Source organism: Sinocyclocheilus grahami, unplaced genomic scaffold (genome assembly GCF_001515645.1).
Source record: "Sinocyclocheilus grahami isolate Dianchi unplaced genomic scaffold, SAMN03320097.WGS_v1.1 scaffold67.1, whole genome shotgun sequence".
NCBI lineage: Eukaryota > Metazoa > Chordata > Actinopteri > Cypriniformes > Cyprinidae > Sinocyclocheilus > Sinocyclocheilus grahami.
Window position 1 is genome coordinate 631,841 of NW_015505246.1, and position 24,563 is coordinate 656,403.

A 24,563-nucleotide genomic window follows, 5' to 3' on the forward strand; every position below is an offset into this window, starting at 1 on the left:
AAGCGGATATCGTCCTCTTTTGGAAGGCCAAACAATGTAGTTTCGCTTTCACAACGAATCACACAGGGCCTTTATGACATGGCGGCAGCAACAATACTACAGCGAGAATAAAAGTTACGTTTTAAAGTTATGCAAATCTTCCCACATGGTGACGTGGCTGACTCTTAACTTTTATAAAGAATATCTCTTTGGATTTGAGACTTTAGTCTTTGCAACTTTACAGATCTTCTTTATGCACCAAGGGCTTGTAACACTCCAAAGAGAAAGGAAAAATTGAAATCGCATCATATGACCCCTTTTGTTAAGTTAACTTGTTGTACATCAAGTGTAGTGAGTAAATTCTACAAATTGTCATGAGTGCAAGAGTGACTAATGCTGCTTTATGGGAGTAAAGTTTTTTTTGTGCAACATTGTTTTGTATTTGTTGCAACTGTGTAAGTCCTAAGTTGGTAAATATGATATGATATTTTATATATATTTATATACACACACACACACACACATACATACTGTACACACACACTACCATTTAAAAGTTTTCTAAAAAAAAAAAGAAAAGAAAAGAAATTAAAAGACAAGAAAAGAAAATGAATTTAACAAGAATGCATTTGTTAGCAGCACAAATGTTTTCGACATTGATGATGATGAGAATTATTTCTCAAGAATAATGTGACACTGAAGACTGGAATAATGTCTGCTGGAAATTCAGCTTTGCTATCACAGGAATAAATTACTTTTTAAAGTGAATTAAAATCGAAAACACTTATTTTAAAATGTAAAAAATTATAAAATTTTTTGAACTTCTTTCAGAAAAAGTAAACAAAAGCATTTGAATGGTAGTGCCTTTCTATCTATATACAGTATCTATCTATCTATCTAGAAAGATAGGTAGATAGATAGATGTACACAAAAATACTAGAATTAAGCTAGATTTATTTAACACAAATTGCACTCAAAATTCACAAAAATGTAAAAGGAAATTGTTTATTATCTATTGGTAAGTAGATGTTGGAACTGAAACTTTGAAACACTTTGGACAGAGTTAATCTCAAAATGGCCAAATATTGGCTGACTAATCAGTCTGGTCAATATATCAGGTCTGTCGCTTCAAACATAAATGGCAAAGGGGCACAGTTCATTTTGTTGTATTTGTTTATTATCAGTATTCTCTGTCCTATAGTGTCTTTATTGACAGACACATAATGTTGTTTTTTCTGTATTATTTAGGTTAGGCGATTCAGTCAGAAACAAGATTTTCTCCATCCCGTGCTAGAGATTCCTTGTCAACAGTCAGCACACACATACAAAAATGCATCTTTGCAATAGAAATGTGAAATGACTAGTATAACTTGACAATAATGTTACCTTTAAACTGGTTAAGACTACTGTCTTGAGCAACTGGACATTTGCATGATGAGATGAACTCTTGTACAGAATCTTCCATTTTATGTGGTCTGAGAAGAAAATGCCAGAAAGTGTTTAATCAGCATAGTGTGTTTAATGTATAACCTTAGTATTAAATGAATAAAGTGGAGAGTTTGTGATTTGTGATCCACAAACACTTGATTAAATGTGATTTCAATCTGAACAATGGCATTACGTAATAAATCCGGAAGAGACGGATTGAATATGTCTGAATTGACAGGGGTGCACATAAGTGGTCCGCATGCGCGCTCAAAATATAAAATGTGCTGTATAAATAAGTTCTGACAGTGCATTTGCGTACCGACATTGAAGACAGCTGTTAATGCACAATTACCATTTTAGATCAACAAACAGTACTGTATAAGATTTCTATTAAAATTGAAAGCACAAATCTAGGCTACCCGCTGCCGTTTAGAAAGCACAATGCAAAACTGTGACTTTTCATTCACTGATGCTCTTCAATCGGCAGCGCTAAACCCGGAATCGCATATACTTACTTGCCGGCAACCCGCCAAAATAAAAGGCTGTTGATTTTAAGGTTGAAAATTCATAAAATTCATAAAATAACAAGAAGTAAATATTAGCATTTTATTTTTAAGTTTACTATAAAATAACTGCATTTGTATTTAATACTCCTTTTTTATTTTAAAATATAAGTGTATTATCACACTTTATTATTTTGTTTATTATTTTATTTAAAAAAAAATCTAACTAAATAAAGTGCAATAATATTAACACTGTTATTAATTTATTTAATCGGTGTGAGGACCAAACCAAATCTCCAGGTTCTCTTATGAGAACCAGGCTGAAAAACTTATGTGCACCCCTGTGCATTGATTGAATGTTTTTTTGGAATGGGCTTGATGACGTCATGGGCTGGAATATTAATTAGATAATCCAGGTCATCACAGAGGGTTGAGAAGGGCAGTAATGCAGTTATGACCTTACCCTCTAATGTACATTCTCTCTGTCTCTCTCTCTCTCTCATGCACACACACGTACAGGTTGAGCCTCCAGTGCTGCAGCGCATTTGGTATTATTCTGCTTGGTCATCTACTTCTTAATGGACGTAATGAATGTGTGTGTGTTTGAGTGTAAGAGTGAGGAAAAAGAGCAAGAGGGAGAGCTTCAAAAGAGGATGACCAATAACAGAGGCCACTGAAATCAATGGATAGTTCGCAAACACACACACTCAATATGCTTGAAAAGTAGAAATGTTTTATGTTTGTTTTGTTTGTGTGTAATTATTTGCTTTGTTTAATGTCTTTTGAATTTTAATTTCTGTTCTTTTTCTTTCTTCATTGTTCCCTTTCTGCATCTGCCCGGGTACCTCCCTCTCCCCTCCTTTTCCTAGAGCTGGCTGTCTTGAATGGCTTCTAAATAAAGAGGACTCTGCTGCAGGATGACAATATGGCTGCGCAGCTGCTCGCACCTCCAGGCCCCGATAGCTTCAAGAGGTTCACCCATGAGAGTTTGGCCAACATCGAGAAGCGTATTGCTGAAGAGAAGAAGAAGCAGCCTGTTAAGCCCAGATCTGACAGCAGTCACCGTGATGACGATGATGACAACAAACCGAAGCCCAACACTGATTTGGAAGCGGGGAAGGGCGTGCCCTTTATTTACGGGGACGTCCCTTCTAACATGTTGGCTGTGCCCCTGGAGGACTTGGACCCCTTCTATATGAACAAGAAAGTGAGTAAGCTTTGAGCCCATATCATGCCTGATAGAATTAATCTTCCATGTAGGTGGAATACGGTTTTCCTCACTATGAGGAATTAAGAAGTGTTCTGAATGCTTCGCTTTCCAGCTTCTGGGAGAACTGGAGGACAGAGAGAGTGGAGGAAAGGTTTGGAAAAGTGCAGAGAGGATAGAAGTTGGTGAATCAAACTTGCCAACTTATACCTATGTTTGGATGGATGAACAGATTAGATGATATACCGTATTGTCCCGAATATAAGACGATGTTTTTTTCTTGGAAATACATCTGAAAAAACGCGGTCGTCTTATATTCAGGGTCTAGACTTTGACATGTCAATAATACACCCACAATAATAGGTGGCGCCAAAACGAGTGTGCCATGAAATACGTAATGTAATGCGTGTTGTAAAGATCGCGAGTGAAAACAAAAGAAAAAGAAAACCTTACAGCGGCATGAGTCGTGACTGTCACGTTAGCCTGATGGGACCAACTCTACTTCTACTGTTAATAAGATTTTGGTAGGCTACTATTAGATGGATAGCCTAAATGTCCTAATTCAGATGGGCTACCTTTTTTTTTTATGGTATATCAAAAAGTGTATATTTTTTAAATGTGATTGTTGGTACATTTGACCAGTTTTTACCATACGTTTAAAACAAAAATGAAATTAGGAAAAATATGCAATATGAAAATAATTGAAGACAAAATGTGTTTTACTGAGAAAAAACAAGATTTGGTTTTTAAAAAGCCTTTTCCCAAAAGGTACATCTGGAAAAATGTCGTCTTATAATCAGGGTCGTCTTATATTCGGGCCAATACGGTAGTAACAAATGAGCATAAGGCTTTGCAATTTTTATATATATATATATATATATAAAAAAAAAGAATAATGGTATGGTTAGTAAAGATATTTGTTGAGATTAATTTGTTAAAATCTAGTGTATTTTGGGTTTACATGCTTGTAGTTAAAGTTAATGTTCACCGAAAGTGAAAATTCTTTGCTCATTTATTCACCCTCAAGTTGTTCCAAACCTGCATGAGTTTCTTTCTTCTGCTGAAAACGAAAAAAGATATTTAAGAATGAGGGTGACCAAACAGTAGTTGGTCCCCATTAACTTCCATAGTACGGGGGGAAAATGCTATGGAAGTCAGTGGGGACCAGCAATTGTTTGGTTATTCGTATTCTTCACAATATCTTCTTTTATGTTCAACACAGGAAAGAAACTCAGACAGGTTTGGAACAACTTGCGGGTGAGTAATAGTGACAGAATTGATAGTGTTTGCCTGCTTGCTACAATGTAATTAAAAAGTCAAAATATTTCATTTTAACATTTCAGTTTTAACAAACCCAAACTTCTGAGCAATTAATGTATAAAAGGAATATAATAAAAAATATAATATAATATAATAAAATAAAAGGAAAAGGTTTTTTCCAGCCTTATTTGAAATGTGGCTTTTTTTCAGTGGCTTTTTAAATGCCCTTCAGACTTGTGTATGTAGTTCATGTATATATATGGGTAAAGGAGTGGTGCACCCACATCAGCACCTCCTTGTTGGTACACTAGAGGTATGTGTTACATAACCGAGCACAGTGTAGCATGTGTTATTCAGTGGGAGTTGAGAGAAAATTAGTAGAGGAAACAGAATATTGGTCTTGTCTGTGTTTTTATAATTTGTTGCACAGTTGCCATATCCACCTCGCATTACCAGAAATAACGTGCATTGCTGCCAGTGCGTCCCATCCAACATATTACATCCCCTTTTCGGCCTTCCCTCCTCCTCTCCCTCTTGGCAGTGGTATGTTTTTGTTATAACTGCAGTAGCTGTGGTAGAGTCATGCATTGTGCGGAAGGGTTAACGTGACTAAAAAGAGAAAAGGAATGCAGAGTTGCCGTTTTACTGGTCCCTTGGTGAAAGAGCCAGTCAGAATGTCAGGAAGCCCTGTAGTCACATGTGTTTGTTTTTATGTGATTGAGAGATATGGGATGCAGTTTTCTGATGGAAGTCATTGCACCAGTATGTGAGGGCTTAACATCTGGAGACAGATGCTAAAAAAAAGTTCAGGTCTGATACTGTAGATTTACTTTAATGGATGATTTGTGACTGTGATCAGTGAGTATGTTTTGTTCATACCATGTTTTATGGATTGATTAGTAGGTAAATGAATGGATGGTTTATTATTTTTAGTGATTCAATGTAATTATTTTGTTTTATTTTTATCAATGAATAAATACATTAATGGATAGTTTATTGTTACGAGTCACTATAATTTGCTTTTTCACTATAATTCACTACATTTTCCTCTATATTATTAATCTACTTTATTTATTTTTATTTTGTTTTATTGAAAGGTAGATACAATAATATTTTTTTTCATTTTATCAGTAATTTTTTTAAAACAATATTTCATATCTATATTGTTATTCTGTTTGATTTGATTAGATTTTTTTATTTTTATTTGAGTGATTAGTAGATACATTAATGGATGGTAGATTATTACGAATGATTATATTTTGTTTATACCATATTTTGTGTCTGTTTTACTCAGTTTTGTTTAAGTTTTTTGTTTTTGTTTTATTGATTAGTAGATACATTAATGAATGGTTTATTGTTATGAGTGATAATATTTTGTTTATACCATGTTTTATCTATATTATTCTTTTTTTTCATTTAATTTAATTAGTGGATACATTAAAGGGGTCCTATTATGCTCTTTTACAAAGTCTTGATTTTGTTTTGGGGGTGTACTAGAACAGGCTCTCATACTAGGTTGTTTGAAAAACACATTATTTTCACATATTTTACATTATTACAACACCTCTCTCTCCAGTCTAGCATGAACGGCTCGAATAGTTATTGTATCAAATGAAGGCCCACCTTCTGAAGTACGAAATGTGCTATGATTGGTTAGCTGGGCCAGTGTGTGTTGTGATTGGCAGCACTCGGTACCTGGTCGGGAAATGTCACACCCCTTACCATAGCCGCCTGCGAGCTTCAGTGTAAATATTGCATCAAAATCAAATCAATTTGAGTGCAATTTAAACCCGGATGATTGTAACCACTCTAAGTTCGTCTGCCTTGGGAAAGCTAGCGTGTCTCTGACATAGTGATAACACTCGTTGCCTTCTCTAGTGCAGCTCAACCAGGTCTCGTCCCATTCGTCGATATTTGTGATATCACAAATCCTGGAAAATATGCGTTGTAGTCCAAACGAGTCGTTCGTTGTAGTTTTAGAAAAGTGATTTCTGTTAAATAAAATATCTCCTTTTAAAGTGGACTTTGAACTTTGTAACTTTGCAGATCTTTTTTATGCTCAAACAGCAACATTACAGACTAAGTTGAAAAAGTGAAAAAGCATAATAGGACCCCTTTAACAGATGCTATATTATTATGAGTGATTACATTTTGTTTATGCCATATTTTGTATATACCATATTTTATATTTTCATTATTATTACTGAAACATTTTTCACTCATGTCATTAGAACTTTATTCACTCTCTAAAAGATAGACAGATAGATGCATCTTAGCGCATTTTGAAAGTTGTAAATAAAGACTGAGAAGTGTTGGTTAGTGGTTGGATGGGGTGTTGGTCATTTGAGGACTTACAGTAAGTGCACTCAGTGACGTCGAGTAGATCGGATGTACTTTGAGTTAAGTGCAACAGTGATGCTATATCCAGTTTTTCCACTATTGAACCCCCCCCCCCAGCAGATCTCTCAGCTCTTGTCCACATCTTCATGTCTCTGTGGCTCTCTTCTCTGTAGATGATGACATTTTCAGTAGCTTTGCAGCATATGCTGTCAGAAGGAAAGACCAATAGGCTGCATTGTGTGTGTGCAGGTGTCGACATAAGGCTGTGATCACATGTACATGACCATTAAGCTCCATGTTTTTGTAGCACGGTTTAGTTTTGCTCATATGCAAAATCGCTTACCTTTTATAGACACAAGAGTCAGAATCACAGTTGATCGTTGATTATTTGTTGTAGTTATGCGGCCTGATGAGTGTGTTGCTGGATTGTTAGACACTGAATATGAAAATCGTGTGCTTGTTACACACATTTTAGCATTGTGATAAACAAGATGCTCATTAATATGAAGATTCAGAGAAGATTAGAATGATTTTTAGGCCAGGATACTGAGAGCTGCAGCTATGTCCTCAGCAAAGAGTGCAGCGTTGTGAGAGTGGGAGCTCCCGCAAGTGGAGGAAGCCCACAGTCTGTCGCAGTGTGTGTGTGTATGTGTGTATGTGTGTGTGTGAGAGAGACTCTGGGGAAACCAGTGCTCAGTATTCAGTAACACATGGAGCCTTCTGGGCTTTTGCTAGTGTGACAGTCTTTGGGATTCTGTGCCTCAAAATGACAGCTGTCTTCAAACAGAAGACACAACGCTTTCTGTCTGACATACGCTGTATTTTAAAGGGGTCCTATTATGCTTTTTCACTTTTTGAATTTTAGTCAGTGTGTAGTGTGTATGTTTGGGCATAAAAAAGATCTTCAAACTTACAAATCTCAAAGTCCACTCCGAAGGGAGATAATTCGTCCTTTTCAAGAACTACAATGAACGGTTCATTTGGACTACAGCGTTTGTTTTCCGGGTTTTGTGATATCACAAAGCGGCCATTAGAATATCATGAAAATAATTCCCACCTACGGAAATTCAAATGGTTGAGGGGTGGGGAGGGGTGAGGTTGTGGTTAGAACGCTTGGTTGAGTGCATCAGACAAGACGACGATGAAGAAGAAGTGCTGCTGTAGCAGTTTTTATAATAAATTGCTGACAGTACAATACTGGACAAAACGACAGTGTTTCCCATACATTGAGTGTATATATCACTGTATTTCTGAAGGAAACCGATAGTTTTGCTCATATGCAAAATCGCTTACCTTTTATAGACACAAGAGTCAGAATCACAGTTGATCGTTGATTATTTGTTGTAGTTATGCGGCCTGATGAGTGTGTTGCTGGATTGTTAGACACTGAATATGAAAATCGTGTGCTTGTTACACACATTTTAGCATTGTGATAAACAAGATGCTCATTAATATGAAGATTCAGAGAAGATTAGAATGATTTTTAGGCCAGGATACTGAGAGCTGCAGCTATGTCCTCAGCAAAGAGTGCAGCGTTGTGAGAGTGGGAGCTCCCGCAAGTGGAGGAAGCCCACAGTCTGTCGCAGTGTGTGTGTGTATGTGTGTATGTGTGTGTGTGAGAGAGACTCTGGGGAAACCAGTGCTCAGTATTCAGTAACACATGGAGCCTTCTGGGCTTTTGCTAGTGTGACAGTCTTTGGGATTCTGTGCCTCAAAATGACAGCTGTCTTCAAACAGAAGACACAACGCTTTCTGTCTGACATACGCTGTATTTTAAAGGGGTCCTATTATGCTTTTTCACTTTTTGAATTTTAGTCCGTGTGTAGTGTGTATGTTTGGGCATAAAAAAGATCTTCAAACTTACAAATCTCAAAGTCCACTCCGAAGGGAGATAATTCGTCCTTTTCAAGAACTACAATGAACGGTTCATTTGGACTACAGCGTTTGTTTTCCGGGTTTTGTGATATCACAAAGCGGCCATTAGAATATCATGAAAATAATTCCCACCTACGGAAATTCAAATGGTTGAGGGGTGGGGAGGGGTGAGGTTGTGGTTAGAACGCTTGGTTGAGTGCATCAGACAAGACGACGATGAAGAAGAAGTGCTGCTGTAGCAGTTTTTATAATAAATTGCTGACAGTACAATACTGAACAATGACGTAATCTGTAGAATTTACACTTCAATTATGAGACTACAGTGTTTCCCATACATTGAGTGCGGGTGTTTATATATCACTGTATTTCTGAAGGAAACCGACTGTCTTCAGAAAATTGGATGTCATTTTCATTTAATCTTGCATGTGATGTCTGATAAAGCAGTGTTTTTTTGAGTGTGAGCACTGCTTTGTGTACAGCTGTTACCGGGAAACCTTGACCTCAACCCCTCCAACAGCGCCTCCTGCTAGCAGAGAATGAGTTTGCATATACAGTATATGCCGCCTGGGAAACACTGGACTATGGTATAAATAAATTCAACTGTATAACAGTTTTACTGCAATTCATGTTATAATGTTAGACTTAAATAACAATAAAAATAACACATATGCACTTATCTGTACATAGTAAATGCAGTTATTTTTAAGAGGTTGTTGACATCCTATCTAAAACGTGATTTAGCAAAAAAAAAAACAAACAAAAAAAAACAATAACGTTACCACTGTAATATGTCTTGCAATATCCATGCGTGCAAAGGTTCTGTGCGATCCTCTTGTTCAATATTCTCTGGGTCTGAATCCGGCTCAAACTGATATGGCAATATTGACGCCATCCTTAACTAAATTTGCTGCTTTGGCAAGGGGTGGGGCAGAACACCGTCTAAAAGCTGTTCGCCAATCACAACGCACTGGGACAGCTAACCAATCACATCACATTTCATTTTTCGGAAGGCAGGCGTTCATCAAACCCGGAACTAATCGAGCTGTTTGTGCCAGACTGGGGAGAGAGGTGTTGTAATAATGTAAATTATGTAAAAAATATGCGTTTTTCGAACCACCAAGCATGAGAGCATGTTCTAGTACACCCCCAAAACAAATTCAAGACATTGTAAAAGAGCATAATAGGACCCCTTTAATTTATGATTTTGTTAAGCGTGTTTTAGTATTTGACATGATTAAATGCACAGACAGACACAGACAAATGCAATGAAAAAGGAGCTAGGGGATGGAGAAACAGAGAGAGGTAGAGGCACTCTGAGTTGAAGTTGCTCATTTTGTCCTCCTTCAGACAGCTGTCTATTTTTAATCTAATTAGATTTCAGGAAGATTCTCATCCGCTCGTCTCTGTGGTGTTTCCTTGGGTGTGTGTGTGAATGTAAGTATGGAGTGGTGTTTTGTGCAATGTAAAGTATTCTATGTGTTTAAAGAAATATTGTCTTATTCAGTATTTTGTCTTAAAACAAAAGAAACATATTAAGGCTAGAAAGGATTAAAAAGATATTAAGGCTTTTCTAATAAAATATCTCAAATATAGTTTATTTTTTGTACCCTGGTGGCAAATAAAACAATTAATTAAGCTAAAAACAATATAATAATAATAATAACAAAAATAAAACTTGTCGTGCTTATAATAATAATAACAATAATAAAACTTGTTGTGCTTAAAACAAGAAAAATATTAACCAAAGGGAAAACAAAAATGAGGAAATAAGGGATAAGAAAAATAACTGAAGAGACAGTATATAAAAGCACAATTTGTGTGTGTATGTAAACTTGGATTCATGTGGTTTCCATGATGAGTATGTGGATGAAGATTCTCTGTCTCTTTTTTTTTTTTTACATTATGCAGGATCAAAGCAGCTTTGCAGGGCTTTTGACCCACCTTCCTTCCCTCCCCCTCCCTCTCGCTTTTCCCTGTCCCACACACACTATCTGGAGTCAGCACTTCTGCATCTGATGGATCGCAGTGTTAGTGGTTAGCATTAGCGTTAGTATTACAGTCTGAGTTCCTGTAAGAGGTCCATATCTTTGCCAGAGCTCACTGCAGTTGTCTTAGCTCCATTCACGTAAATATATCCCTAGCTGGGTTTTAATAGGCTTGATTTAGAAATAGCCTTTTATTTTATTTTATTTTAATGAAAAACTTATATGGGTGTATTTGAATATTGTATACAGTTTGCAAGTTTATGCGGCTGTCATTTTTGACAGCAAGCCAAAGTTCTTGTCATGTTAACCTTTCAATTATATTTTTTATTGCCATTTCTCAACTTATTTTTTGTGAATGTGTGTGCTCGCTCACCATGCACCCTGACATATGTAACTAATATCTCTCCTTCTTTCTTCTTTTTCTCTTCAGACCTTTATAGTGCTTAACAAAGGAAAAACTATCTTCCGTTTCAGTGCCACGCCCTCGTTATATATCATTAGTCCTTTTAACCTATTCAGGCACATAGCAATTAAAATTTTGATACACTCATATCCTTTTCCATGCTCCAAACATTGTTCATGTTATTAATCACTGTTCTTGTTTAAACTGCTTTCTAATCTGTGCTTAATCTGTCTGTCTGTCTGAAATCTGACAACAATGCTTTGTTAGATTTATAGGTTTTATCAAATTTATAAATGACAAATTATCAGTTACACCCTATAATCTGTATCACAGTACATAATTTAAGTATTTTAATTAAATGTTCTGAAAATAAAGAGAGTTCTGAACTAAAGCTCATTGTGCTGTGACACAGACAGTGGTTTAAAGGCCATTATTCATATGGAGGCTAACAACATACTTCCTTATGAAAAATAGCTAATACCTATGTCCTCATCCAACAACTGATGTGTGACCCCAGAATTTACCACATAATTTTATGAAATTATTGACATTTTTATTAATGTCCTTATTTCCATTATAGTTTTGATATCTGATCAATATTTATGAGATTACCACAGGATTTCCTTAACTACTTCTTACCGTTTTCAGCATGATCATCATGTGTACAATTTTGACAAATTGTGTCTTCATGACACTCAGCAATCCTCCAGAATGGTCCAAACAAGTAGAGTAAGTATTCTATTCTATTCTATTCTATTTTAGTCTAGTATAGTCTAGTCTAGTCTACAGTAGTCTATGCAGATGTTCTTCATCAAATGTGATTGTAATATATATATATATTTTTGTTATTTATGTGCACAGATTTAATAAGAGCAGCAGCATAGCAAAAAGGGATAGAAGCCAAAGGTCATACATTTAAACTCTGAACCAGCAACCACTCCGGTGTGAGTGCTGAAAAGCAGGGCTTATAATGTTAGTAGAGTGACAAGTTAATGACTGGCTAGGAGGTAGGAAATGCTAAGGACAGTGTGAGCTCCACTTGGAAATTTGGCCAGTCCTAAAAATTGCTGGGTCTATTTTGGGCTAACTGGGATTAATGGAGTTTTATGGGAGTCCTTAAAAAACTTAGTGAGCAACATTTTAGGACATCATCTTAATTATGCTGCCTCCTAAGACATTAAGGTTCAATTCTAAGGCAGCGTCACATGCATCCTCTGTGCTGTAGCCGATCCCATAATGCTTTGTGACTAGCAAAATTAAAAAAAAATGGTAGGTGAGGGCGAGAGAAATATGAATTATAAACAAACCATTCATTTAATTGAATAATGAAAAGTATCAAATAAAATTTAAATTTCAAGCATACAATTACTTATAGGCATTATTTTTTGAACTCTGTTAGATACACCTTCACAGGAATCTACACTTTCGAGTCACTCACAAAGATTGTGGCTCGAGGTTTCTGTATAGACGGCTTCACCTTCCTCAGAGACCCTTGGAACTGGCTGGATTTCATGGTCATCTCTATGGCGTAAGTATAATCTTGTATTAATTCAAACATTAATGAAACATTTCGATAATGTTGCATACAAAATATGTTTTGCATGCAGTATTTACAGGCGTGTAACTCTTGTGTGCAGCATTGACTTTTAGGCTATAGAGGAGCTTCAGTTGGTGCCAACTAAGGAGTGGAGGAATATATAGTGATATTATTTAGAACAAAAAAAGCTTTAGCATTCTGTCTTTTTCCTCTTTGCAGCTTTTTGAAATGGGCTCTTCTCCACTGATTGCAGGGCAACTTAAAGCCTAAAAGTTTTCAAGAACATGCAAATTATTTATTCTAATAAACTCTTTCTTTGAGCATTTACATACCTGGATGTTCTGACAGAGACTGACAGTCATAGTTTTGCACAGTAAAGATCTGAGAACAGTCTAAAACTCAGTGATAAATCAACACCATGACCTTTATTTAGGTCATAGGATGACTTTTGAGCCTTGATGTCATGCTTGCACAAAAGAGTGTGTGTGGACGAACGTGAGAGAGACAGAGGCTCTTATGTCCTGCCTCTCATAGGTGGTGGATGGGAGTTCAAGGTGCTCAAAGATGACAATGTTTGTGCCTATACTCCTGTGTATGTGTGTGTACATATAAATCATAACTCTCTTTCTCTCTAAACTTTCTTCTTTTCTCTCCCTATCTGCATTTATCCATTTCTCTGGCGGGTAGCCATTTTCTTCTTACATAAGACAACCCTTGCCCCTTAAAGCAAAATGTTCACATTGAGAATATGGTGAAATAACGACAAAACTACAAGAAACAAGCTCTTTCCCTTTGGAATGTGTTTGTGTGTTCCAGGTATTAAATGACATTTTGTGAGAATCTGTTCATATATGATAGCTTTTATGGGTTCCAATCAGTCTCTATAGAGAGTATCTGTGACACACAGTCGGTTACCACAGAAAATGATTTCAACTTCAGTTTGTAAAATCAAAGGAAAACGGTGTATACAGTAATGCTATTATAAGTCTATGGGGCAAGGCATTACTCTGGAATAAGTGCCACACGATTTAAATCCTTACGCTGGGATCACATCATGTCGGAATTACTGTAATTACGAGACAGCAACTCTTAAGATTGTAATTGGAGCTGTTCACATCCTCGTCTTGAGAAATAAATGGTTTCTAAGGGAATGCTCATAACGCCATGGATCCATGTGTGCGGTGGCAAATAATTTCATCCTTACATTAATCCACTCGCAATTGCAAGTTCAACAAAAATGTGAATGTTTTTTTTTTACCAGTATGAAACTTGTAATTACAGTAATGCTGTGTAACTTTGAACCTGGAGCATTGTTTTTATGGGATGCATATATTTTTACAACTCTTAATTTTTCCTATGAACCATTTTTCCTCATTGCTTTTTCATCCTGTATCTTTTCTCCTTTCTATTCTCTCACTCTCCTCTCTTTCTCTCTGGTAACTATGTTGCGATCCATTCTGCAGGTATATTACAGAGTTTGTAAACCTAGGCAATGTGTCAGCTCTGCGCACATTCAGGGTGCTGAGGGCTTTGAAAACTGTTGCTGTGATCCCAGGTAAGTCCAGCATCCATTAGGGCCAACAGAGGGCGCCGCTCGCTGTCTCTCTTTTCACGGTCCTGTCTCTTCCTTCCTCTTCCGTTCGTTTCTCTCTCTCTTCTCCCGTTAGACAGGCTTTGCGTGATGTCTTCCTCCCAGTTCAGTGGTGGTGCTGGTGGTAGTGGTGTGCCGTACGTGTTGTGGTGTTGTGTGTGTGTTGTGTCATGGTGTTTGTTCTGTGTGTGATCCTCCCTTGTTGCAGATATGTAACAGAGTTTGTGGACCTCGGGAATGTGTCAGCCCTGAGAACCTTCAGGGTTCTACGAGCTCTCAAAACTATTTCTGTCATACCAGGTGAGAACGCGTTTAAACACGAAGGCTGAGCTGCTTCCCACGCCGATGCAAACTATTATTATTACCAGTATTACTACTACTGTTTTTATTTTTCACTTGACTTGCTGTACTTTTTCAAGAGGATGCTGCTGAAAGAATACTTTCATTTATGTTCTATTTATGTTTTAATACCCAAACGATCAAAAATGGTAGCGATACATTTTTGATAGGCTTTGCAGTCTGCAGTCAAATCGTGGAAAAAAATCACATGCCTTCCAGAAATCTGGGAATTAAATATTTTTATTTATCAAAAACTGCATTTGTCAACAGTGGCACATTGTAAATGTCAGCTGTTTTGATCAAAAGTAGTAATATGAATCTAGCCCTGCTGGAAAACCCATCTTAAGGTGCTAGCTATGTTTTGTCACATGGTCACTAGTTTAGGTTGGCTAACAGCTGGTGAAGACCTGACTGAGTTAGTATACCAATCTTGGTCAAGGGCCAAGGGGTCAAGATCAACTTAAGGAACTTGGACCAATAAATGGAAACCAGGTGCCATGTTTCAAACCACTTTAAGTTGGTTTTAACTTGGTTTTGCAGCTGGGAGATCACATTTAGTGTGCAGTTTAGTACTCTAGTATAGTACATGTAGACACAGAATGCAGATCTTACATCCAAGCCATGTATAAAAAATATTAAAAGTAAAAAAAAAACCTTAGGATTGTTGCTCTGTGTTCTATTTTCAAAATGTCCAGCCTTGTCTTTTCTTTGTTGTGTTGAGTTTTAATTACAGTATCCTAAGCAGACAAACATAAAACTTAACGTAGAAAATAGAAAAATATTATATGTGCATTTCATACTGTTCAAAAAGCTGGCATCGTTTGTCTTTTGATGAACATCTCATCAGAGTTGTTTAAAAGAAGCTGATGTGATGTGTCATGAAGCAAAGGTTTGTGGGTAGAGTGCTCTCTGAGACTGCCAAGCCTAGTTTGACACATTTCTGCTGCATGATGCTTTCGAAGACATCTGCTTTTTTAGTTTGTCTTTCTTTTATTCTGTTTTTTTGTATTTTTTTAACAAGTGGCTTTCCTCGAATTTCTGCATCCTTTACACACATGTAGATTTATGTATTTTTTATCTTGTTTTTTTGGTAAAACTACTGTTTTGTACAACCCAGTCTCATAAAAATACGTACCTCTGGGTACTTTTCTGCAACACAGTTTTTACGTACCTTACTGCAGGTTTTGCTGCAGTTTCAAAGAGAAATGTCCACTGAGTGGCGCTAAAACACGGGTTCAATACGTGAACCCTGGCACGTTTTTATTATGTTGATATAGGTACGTATTGCTGTGTTTTTATTACGTTGCTTCAGGTACGTATTGCGGCGGTTCAGAATTCAAATATCCGGGGACTGTCGCTAAAAGTTAATGCTCTATCGTGTTGGAAATATGCCCTACACCAAACCCAACCCTAAACCTACCCGATAGTGTTAGCAAATGCAAAACTGATATAAAAACACATTTGTTGATGCAACCGTGTCATTTGAACTTACTTACATGCAGATTTGAATCGTTTTGTCGAACCGTAGTTACACGGGATTTGAACCCCGTGAGTTCCTAGCCTCTCAAGTACGTCTCCGTACTCCGTGAGCTACCGAACAAACCTACCGTCGATGAAAACCCATTGATGTGAAGCTGGACATGTGCGGTGCTAACGTTCAAAAGCATCAGTTTTCAAATCTCCCAGTATATTAAAATTGTTTTGAAGTCATAACATGATATTCTTCAAGTAATTGTGCGAAAATTACGCTTTATTAATTGAAACTCTGTAAATGTTTTTGAAAAGGAATAAAAGGTGTTTTACTGCCTCTAGTGTTCATTTCTTTTGGAAACTGCAGTGACATGTTCTTATTGGTATGTATTTCGCGTCTCGCGAAAATGTGCCCCCGGGTACGTTTTTGCCATGAGACCAGGTTGGTTTTGTAGCTCCCTCCCTATTCTTATTTCAAAGAACTCGGAGTGGAAAGTAAAACAGAGACATCAGAAGATTTGTGTGTACTGTATGTATGCATTGTAACGGGGACAAAAAATCAGGAATAGCCAAGTTAACTCACTAGTTTTCATCTGCAGACTTTATGAAACATTCGCACAATTACACCCACCTACATGAAACATGTTTAAATTCAGTATTGTCACATTGTATCAATTGTTGTAGACTTCACATGTGAGTATTTAGATTAGAGAATGATTTTTAATTCACCTGGTTTCTCTCAGCTAAGAGATCAGATGGGATATGAAGACAGGGTTACACATTCTCTGGACATGAACGATTGGTTAAACGGATATTGACACCATGGTCATAAAGCAAAGATGATGATGTTGCTGCCTTCAGCCTTGGCGTTTAAATGACCTGCATGCCCTTCCTCCCCTTGCCTGTCCTCTCCTCTTCCTCTCTCTGTGTTGGCTCTCTGCATACTGTTTGTGTATGGCGCCGCTCTCTTCAGGCAGTGTTCATTTTGCTGATATGTGTTGAATATTGTATGTGTGTTTATCTTTTAAAGAGTGCTCCTTGTGTCTCTCCAAGGTCCCTACACAACCTGTCCTTAGTAAAGTGCGCTTGAGAAAACTGTAAATGTGCATTTTTGGAAATATATTTAGTATTTGCATCTACAACATCCAGTTCATTATATTGGCTACCACTTCGTTTGAAGGTCCTCTCACACATACGAAGGAAATAAATGTATCAGTATATACCAATTTTTTTCTCTCAGATGATTTCCCTTACACATCAATGGAACTTTTATATTGAAACTTAAGAAAATGCTAAAAAAATATTTTCAGTGACTTGTGATTGCCGTTAGCAGTCACCACTATAATATTAAGTTAACCATTTAGAGTTAACCAGTTAATCAGATCATGTGGTTGTTGAGAAGAGGTGTGCTTTTACTTTTTTGTGAGCAGTGAGATTTATGATTTTAGTTTGATGGACAATAAAAAATACCCCATAGACTCACCCTAAAGCAGGGATTCCCAAAATGGGGGGCGCGGTGTTAAAAAAGCGGTCAGCAGACTGTCCCGCTTAATATGCCGCTACTTGCCACATAAGTAAATAACAGAACACAAAATATTAATTTGACATATTACCTCAAGATGACTCGCGGTACCTGCTGGACTCGGCGTTTGTTATCAGTTGTTGCGGTTGTTGTCATAGAATAACAAACTTGTAGATGGCACAATTGAAGAATCAGAAATGAGTTGCAGGGAGCTGTGTAAAAATTAAATGATGCATGGTTCTGCACTAATGACGACCAGTGCCTGGTAACATAAAGCAGATGATGAATCTACTTTAAACGTCACAACTAAAACAAAGACAAAAAATGGCGAAGCATATCTCGCCTATGGATACACCAGTACAACGGTGGGTAATGAAGAGAGACCACAGTGTATTGTGTGCCTCAAAATATTAACTTCTGACAGTATGAAGCCAAACAAGTTGAGATGCCACTTAAAAACTTCACGTCATGAACACAAGGACAAGCCTGTTGATTCTTACGACTCAACTGTTGTGTGCAACACAGACGCTTTACTAAAGCAGCATCTGTGCCTTCAAATGCTCAACCCACCTCCTACAAAGTGGCCTACAGAGCAGCTCAGTGTAAGAAGCTGCACTCTAGAGCTGAGAAATTAATACTTTTTTCTGCTATTGATATGGTTTTTACTCTGATTGATGAAGCAACAGCCAGTAAACTAAAGGCTATTCTGCTGTCAAACAACACTATTGTGAGGCTACTGGAAGATGTAGAGGAACAGCTTAATGATAAGATACAAGACAACTATTTTGCTCTGCAGATGGAGGAAGCAACTGACAGTAACAAAGATGGTTTAATGATAATATATGTCAGGTTTATTGATGCTGATAAATTGAGGGAGGATTTGCTTTTCTGCAAACTTGCCACAGCAGATGAATTGTTCAAAATCATTGACACTTACTTGAAACAGACTGATCTGAAATTGGAGGACTGTGTGATGGGGCTCAGGCAAATTTGGGGAAACGAGGAGGACTGCATGCACTAGTAGTCAAGGATGTTTTCCCGAATCTGCAGTGGACACAGTGTATGATGCACTGGGAGATGCTAGAATCTAAAGAGATGAGTGCCAAGCTGAAAGATGTAATGCACGTTATTATCGTCACTGGAAACTACATCAAAACAAGACTGGTCAATTTTTCCACTGTGCGAATAAATGGGATCTGATCACAGCGGTTTTGTCCCATTTGCTGTCGCGTGGGAAAGTTTTATCCAGGGTTTTTTAATTGTGGGATGAGATCAGAATCTTCTCAGAGGAAGAGGGAAATGGACTTCCATAAGTTCAACAAATAACAACTTTCTCATAAAACTTGCATTCCTCAGTGACATGTTTCAGAAGCTCAATGAACTATATTTGAACTAAATTCTTGTGGACTAAATCATTCACAAGAAAACTGGAAAGAGGGAATGTAGACTTATTTGAGAGCTTGAAATCATTCATTGAGGTCGACAATCTGCAAAACACAGTAATCCAATGTATGACAACTCATATCTCTGCTCTAAAAAACATCTCCAGAGGTATTTCCCAGTGCTAATATGACTGGATTTGAGACCCCATCAGTGAAACACCAGCTGCTGACTTGAGCGCAGCAGAAGAGGAACAGTTCATTGATGTCACCTCTAATGAGGCTTCAGTTTAAATCCAATACATTAGCTTCATTTTGGATTGGAGTGGAAAAGGACTACCCACTGCTACCCTACAGCCAGAGCCCTGGCAGTACTCCTTCCTTTTGCCACATCCTAACTATGTGAGATGGGGTTTTCTGCAGTTTCCTCAATCAACACTCAAAGAGTTGCAGTCTCACAGCTGCATCCCCAATTTGAGAAGATCTGCAGCACAAAACAAGCCCACCCCAGTCACTGAAAAGACTACAGTTCAGAAATGTTCATTGTTGGGCAGAAGCAAGTTTGAAAATCTGTTGAAAGCAGTGAATGATGTTACACAATAAAAAACGTTGTTTTTTTAAAAAGTTGTAACTACTGTCTTATTACAATATTTAAAATAAATCCTATAGGATTTTGCAAGCAAGGTCATTTTTTGTTCATCTTTATGTAGGTGCATGTCGGTGGGGTGCTTGAAAACATTTTTCTCTACAAAAGTGGGACACAGAAGAAAAGTCTGGGAACCAATGTCCTAAAGAAATGGTTGAGCCATATCTACAGTAGTAACTAGAATGTCATAAAGTCTTGCAACCACCACCTAGAACCCCTTAGCAATGCACTGGTAACCACCTAGAACTTTCATTTTGTGCTCAAAAGTTTAGCACACAAGTCTTCTCGCACAGTTTCTGCTAATGAAACCTCCAAATCATGTGACTAATACTTATCCACTACTTCTCTTGGCAGACCAAATAAATTGCATATACTTATAAACATCCACTTGATAACCCCTATCAATAAATGAAACCAGACTAGGAACAGCTTAGTAACCTAAACGCCCCTAGCATTGTGAAGCACTTACATATTTCTCTAGAAAAATAAATAAAATCTGTTTTTCTAACAAACTAATGTCAGTTTCTGATTTATTATTTGTAACATTTTTGCAGAAATTGCAGTGGGGGATTCAGGAAGACTCAAACGTTTCATATAATTCTCCTTTTCTTTCTTCTCCAAGAATTTATAAACTGAGATCCTTGCTGCCTTTGTTACTATTACAAACTACAGATTACACAGGATTGACATTTCAATTGTTCCTCAGTTGATATAAAGAAGTAGCATAATTTATAGTGATTCAAATTATAAATCAGTGTGGTATGCATAATTCCAAATGGGTAACTGATAGCAAACTGCACATAGTTCTATTCACTGAGATACAGACAGTTTGTGTGCTGTTGTCCTGAGAGGACAGGAGACTCTTTAAACTGCCTGTTCAGTGTAAATCATGGTTTTATATAAGCAAACTATTATTTATTATGATATGTGTGTGTAAGAATGTTAAGGAAACCTGTGGTATGATTGCTTGAATGGGATTTGATGTGATTCTGAAGTAATTGTTTTTTCTTGGAAAGGTAAATGATTCTCTTATTTTTTTAAGTAGTTAAATACTTAATAAATAGATGTAAGAAATAAATACATTTTTTACTGTGGGAATCATAGGTGTGCATCAAGAAAGTGTAGAACGTGTGTGTGAGCGTTATCACTTGTGCTGCAGACTCTATATTCCTCGTTGTGTTTGTCTCCTCATCTTCCCACAGGGCTGAAAACCATTGTGGGTGCTCTGATCCAGTCAGTGAAGAAGCTGTCAGATGTGATGATTCTGACTGTGTTCTGTCTGAGTGTATTTGCCCTCATCGGTCTACAGTTGTTCATGGGTAATCTTCGGCAAAAGTGTGTCATCTGGCCATTCAATCAAACTGAATCCTACCTGGCCAATGGGAGCAGGGGCTTTGACTTCAATGAATACATCATGACTGACAGTAAGCAGGCAAAGCTTTGACTACGTAGGGTAGTTTCTTATACAGTTGCATCAAACAGTGCAGTGCTGTCCTCAGCTTTTTTTTATTATTATTGTCTCTAAAGTTTGATTTTCTCTACAATACAGTTTCTCCAAAAAAGTTTTTACATTCTTGTCATATTAAAAATGAGAAGAATTTTTTGATGATTTTAGACATGGTTTTCAAATTTTACAATCTTATTTTCTCACTCCTCTTTTCACAGCAAACTTCTACTTTCTGCCAGGCATGCTGGATGCGCTGCTTTGTGGAAACAGCTCAGATGCAGGGTGAAGAGAGAAAACATACACAGACAAACACAATTTTTCCAATACTAAATGATCAACAATTATTTAATGTATTTTTAAGTCAAAATGATACAATCTAAATATTTATTTGCAAATAATAGCACACTTGATGCAATTTTGAATCTTTTTTTTTTATTGTCAAGGTAAGATTCATTAAAAAAAACAAAAGCACAGACATATTTGTAGTATAGTGTGTTTGTGTGTGTGTTTGTGTAGACGGTGTCCGGAGGGTTATACTTGCATGAAGGCTGGACGCAACCCAAACTACGGCTACACTAGCTTTGACTCCTTTGGTTGGGCTTTTCTTGCTCTCTTCCGACTCATGACACAAGACTTCTGGGAGAATCTGTACCAACTGGTGCGCATTTATTCCTTTTACTCTCAGTTTTTTGACCTCACCATGTTGCATGTTTATTATTTAAAATGGTTTCTACTTGTTATCTTGGAAATAACTATTATTATTGTTTTGTTTTTCAATCACATTTAGTGTAAAAAAAAAAGCTGTAAAGGGATAGTTCACTTAAACATGGAAATTCAGTCATCATTCTTTCTTCTGGTAACCAAACAATTCTGGCTACCATTGACTTCCAAAAAAAATAAAATAAAAGTGTAATTATTTGGAATTAGATATTTTATTTTCATATTTTCTGCTTTCATGTTCATTTTAAAGTTTTAGTGTTTTGTTGTGTTTTTGTCATTTTTATTAGTTTTTGTTGTATGTCTATATAGTTTTTTATTATAAATTTTTATTGCAGTTTTAGTTAATTTAGTACATCAAGCTAAACTAAATTAAAATTAGCAATGTTGCCTTGGAAACAAGCTGAAATAAGTTTTTAAGTTTTTTTCTATTTTATTTCAGTTAACATTTTATTTTATGGTTTTAGTTTTAGTTAACTATAATAACTCTCTAGAGAATTTAAATTTTGGGGTGAACTGTCCCTTTTATTCTTGGTGGTCTAATCTGATAATATATCAAGTAGGAGTGAAATCGTGGATGATATTACTTCCCATCCTTGCTTGCTAGCTAGTTAGATGCTAACACAATGGTTTCATTTAATTTTTATTTAGAAACAAAGTACAGTAATAGAGTTGACGGAATAGTTTCATTAACCACATTTCTTCCCAATGTTTTTCTCTTAGACTCTGCGAGCTGCTGGGAAGACGTATATGATCTTCTTTGTACTGGTGATCTTTGTGGGATCGTTCTACCTGGTGAATCTGATCCTGGCTGTGGTGGCCATGGCTTATGAAGAACAGAACCAGGCCACCATGGAGGAGGCAGAACAGAAGGAGGCTAAGTTTAAAGCCATGCTGGAACAGCTGAAGAAACAACAGGAGGAGGCACAGGTACACAAATACATGCACATCACAAGCAAAACGGTTTTTCTGCTGTTCATCCTCTTTCTTGTCCATTTGTCCCTCATCACTAGGCCAATGCCATGGCAACCTCGGCAGGTACAGTATCTGAGGATGCAGTAGAGAACGACGGAGGAGGGCATCTCTCCCGCAGTTCCTCTGAGGTGTCCAAGCTGAGCTCCAAGAGTGCCAAGGAGCGAAGGAACAGAAAGAAAAAGTGGAGGAAAGAACAGGAGGAGAAGGGTGATAGCGAGAAGGTGGTAAAGTCAGAATCCGATGATGGCAGCAAGAGAAGCCGCTTCCGTTTCAGAGACAACAGACTTGGGCGTAAGGCCTCTATCATGAACCAGGTGAGAGTGGGGTTACTTCCACTGAGGCCCCCCAAAAATATAATATAACACATAATGATCTTATGTGGTATATGATATGTCTGGCTAGATAATGATTGCTATAAAGCTACAATGAATTTCATGAAGAGTAGATCATCATTATGTAGATTAGTAGATGGATATAAGAGGTGTTGTTGTTTGTTGTCATCATAGAATTATTCTCTTTTTGTTAATTCGAGAAACTATTGACCTTTTTGTCATTTTAAGTGTCAGTGTCCATATCAAGATAAAAGTCGCACTTAACTCAATCATTTTATTAGGCTTTTATTCCATGTCTGATAGCTACGTGACTTTTAGCAGATATATGGGTAATTGTCATATGGTAGAACAAGCTATACTCCAAAAACTTTATATTTTTTAGGAATGAAAAATTTTATGACTTCATTAATTTATATTCCATGCAGTAGTCAATAAAAAATTATTTGTCACACCACAGGACCATTTAAAATAAACTAATTCAAACAAACAAAACATTTATTATGCATGCAAATCCGTGTATCATTCGATCATTCGTTTTTTGATTTAATATTGAAAGTAGAAAAACAGCTTGAATATTTGATTTCTACATGTGGGCGGGAATTAAACGCCCCTTTCTGCTGATTGGTCAGCCGAAGATCAAACCGTGCCGTAAAGAATTCTCGTTTTTCGTTTTTTGGGAAAAAAACAAAAACACGAAAAAGGAGCCGTTTTCTCATTCTTCTACTTTCAATATTAAATAAAAAAACGAATGATCGAATGATACATGGAATCATGCAGCTTTTATGACTTTAAACTAATTTATATTTCATGGAATACTCCCATTTTGAAAAAATACATTCATCACACCAAAGGACCATTTAAAATGAACTAATTCAAGCAAACAAAGTGGTCAAATGTTTTGACTATTTATAGAATATAACTATACACATTTTCCTTTAAACTTACACAACAATTCTCAGTGCACAACCTTAATTAATTCAATAGACATGTGATGCATCTTCTGGGAAGATGGACCAAAAATATATAAGACTCATCTTGTACTACGACGTATACATATATCGTTGAATAAATTGTCCTATAGAATAAAATCCCCTCTCCCTTAAACATAAATACCAACTGCCGTCAACTAGCAATAACAGAAAATTACGTGTAGCAATATGTGTCTGTTTCCCGTTGAAATTCACCATGCATGTTTGTTTGATAGACAGTATTTTATTATTAGCATAAGTGATTTAAAGCTAATTTCTACAACTGTGCTCTCCAATTATACTGCAACGATTATTTGCAATTTGTTACATTGCAGTAGCAAGCGACTATAACCTCTGGTGTTTGCTATCACAGCCCAGTAGAGCCCAGCCCAGCCCAGCCCAGCCCTTGATACTACTGTTCTCTGCTCTGTGCAGTCGCTACCACTTTCCGCTGAGTCATCGTCCATATCACCAGGGTGATTAGACAAAGTGCTTCAGCCTTACACTCAAAGATCAGAAGAAGAGGAAGTGCTCTTGCTCAGTGCCCATCTGTCTATCGCTGTAATTCTTTCCATCTCATTCATTGTCTTGCTTTGGGCAGCAGCTTATGGATTTATGATTGTTCATTTCTCTTTATATCTAAAAGCTCAGTTAAATAAC

General features: G+C 36.9%; 1 protein-coding gene across 2 annotated transcripts in view; it reads left to right on the plus strand.

The window, feature by feature from the left end:
- scn8ab (sodium channel, voltage gated, type VIII, alpha subunit b) overlaps nucleotides 1–24,563 on the plus strand; it is a 66,231-nt gene that overhangs the window by 6,003 nt on the left and 35,665 nt on the right. Inside the window, exons 2-11 of one of the 2 annotated variants that reach the window (XM_016272007.1) lie at nucleotides 2,780–3,117; nucleotides 11,008–11,126; nucleotides 11,620–11,709; nucleotides 12,380–12,508; nucleotides 14,317–14,408; nucleotides 20,667–20,888; nucleotides 21,130–21,193; nucleotides 21,428–21,569; nucleotides 22,352–22,558; nucleotides 22,642–22,917. In XM_016272007.1, the coding sequence (XP_016127493.1) occupies nucleotides 2,836–3,117; nucleotides 11,008–11,126; nucleotides 11,620–11,709; nucleotides 12,380–12,508; nucleotides 14,317–14,408; nucleotides 20,667–20,888; nucleotides 21,130–21,193; nucleotides 21,428–21,569; nucleotides 22,352–22,558; nucleotides 22,642–22,917 (1,623 nt within the window). In that variant the 5' untranslated portion in view covers nucleotides 2,780–2,835. Of the gene's footprint in view, nucleotides 1–2,779; nucleotides 3,118–11,007; nucleotides 11,127–11,619; nucleotides 11,710–12,379; nucleotides 12,509–13,921; nucleotides 14,073–14,316; nucleotides 14,409–20,666; nucleotides 20,889–21,129; nucleotides 21,194–21,427; nucleotides 21,570–22,351; nucleotides 22,559–22,641; nucleotides 22,918–24,563 lie in introns of those variants that run through there. The other variant, XM_016272006.1, reaches the window with a different exon arrangement.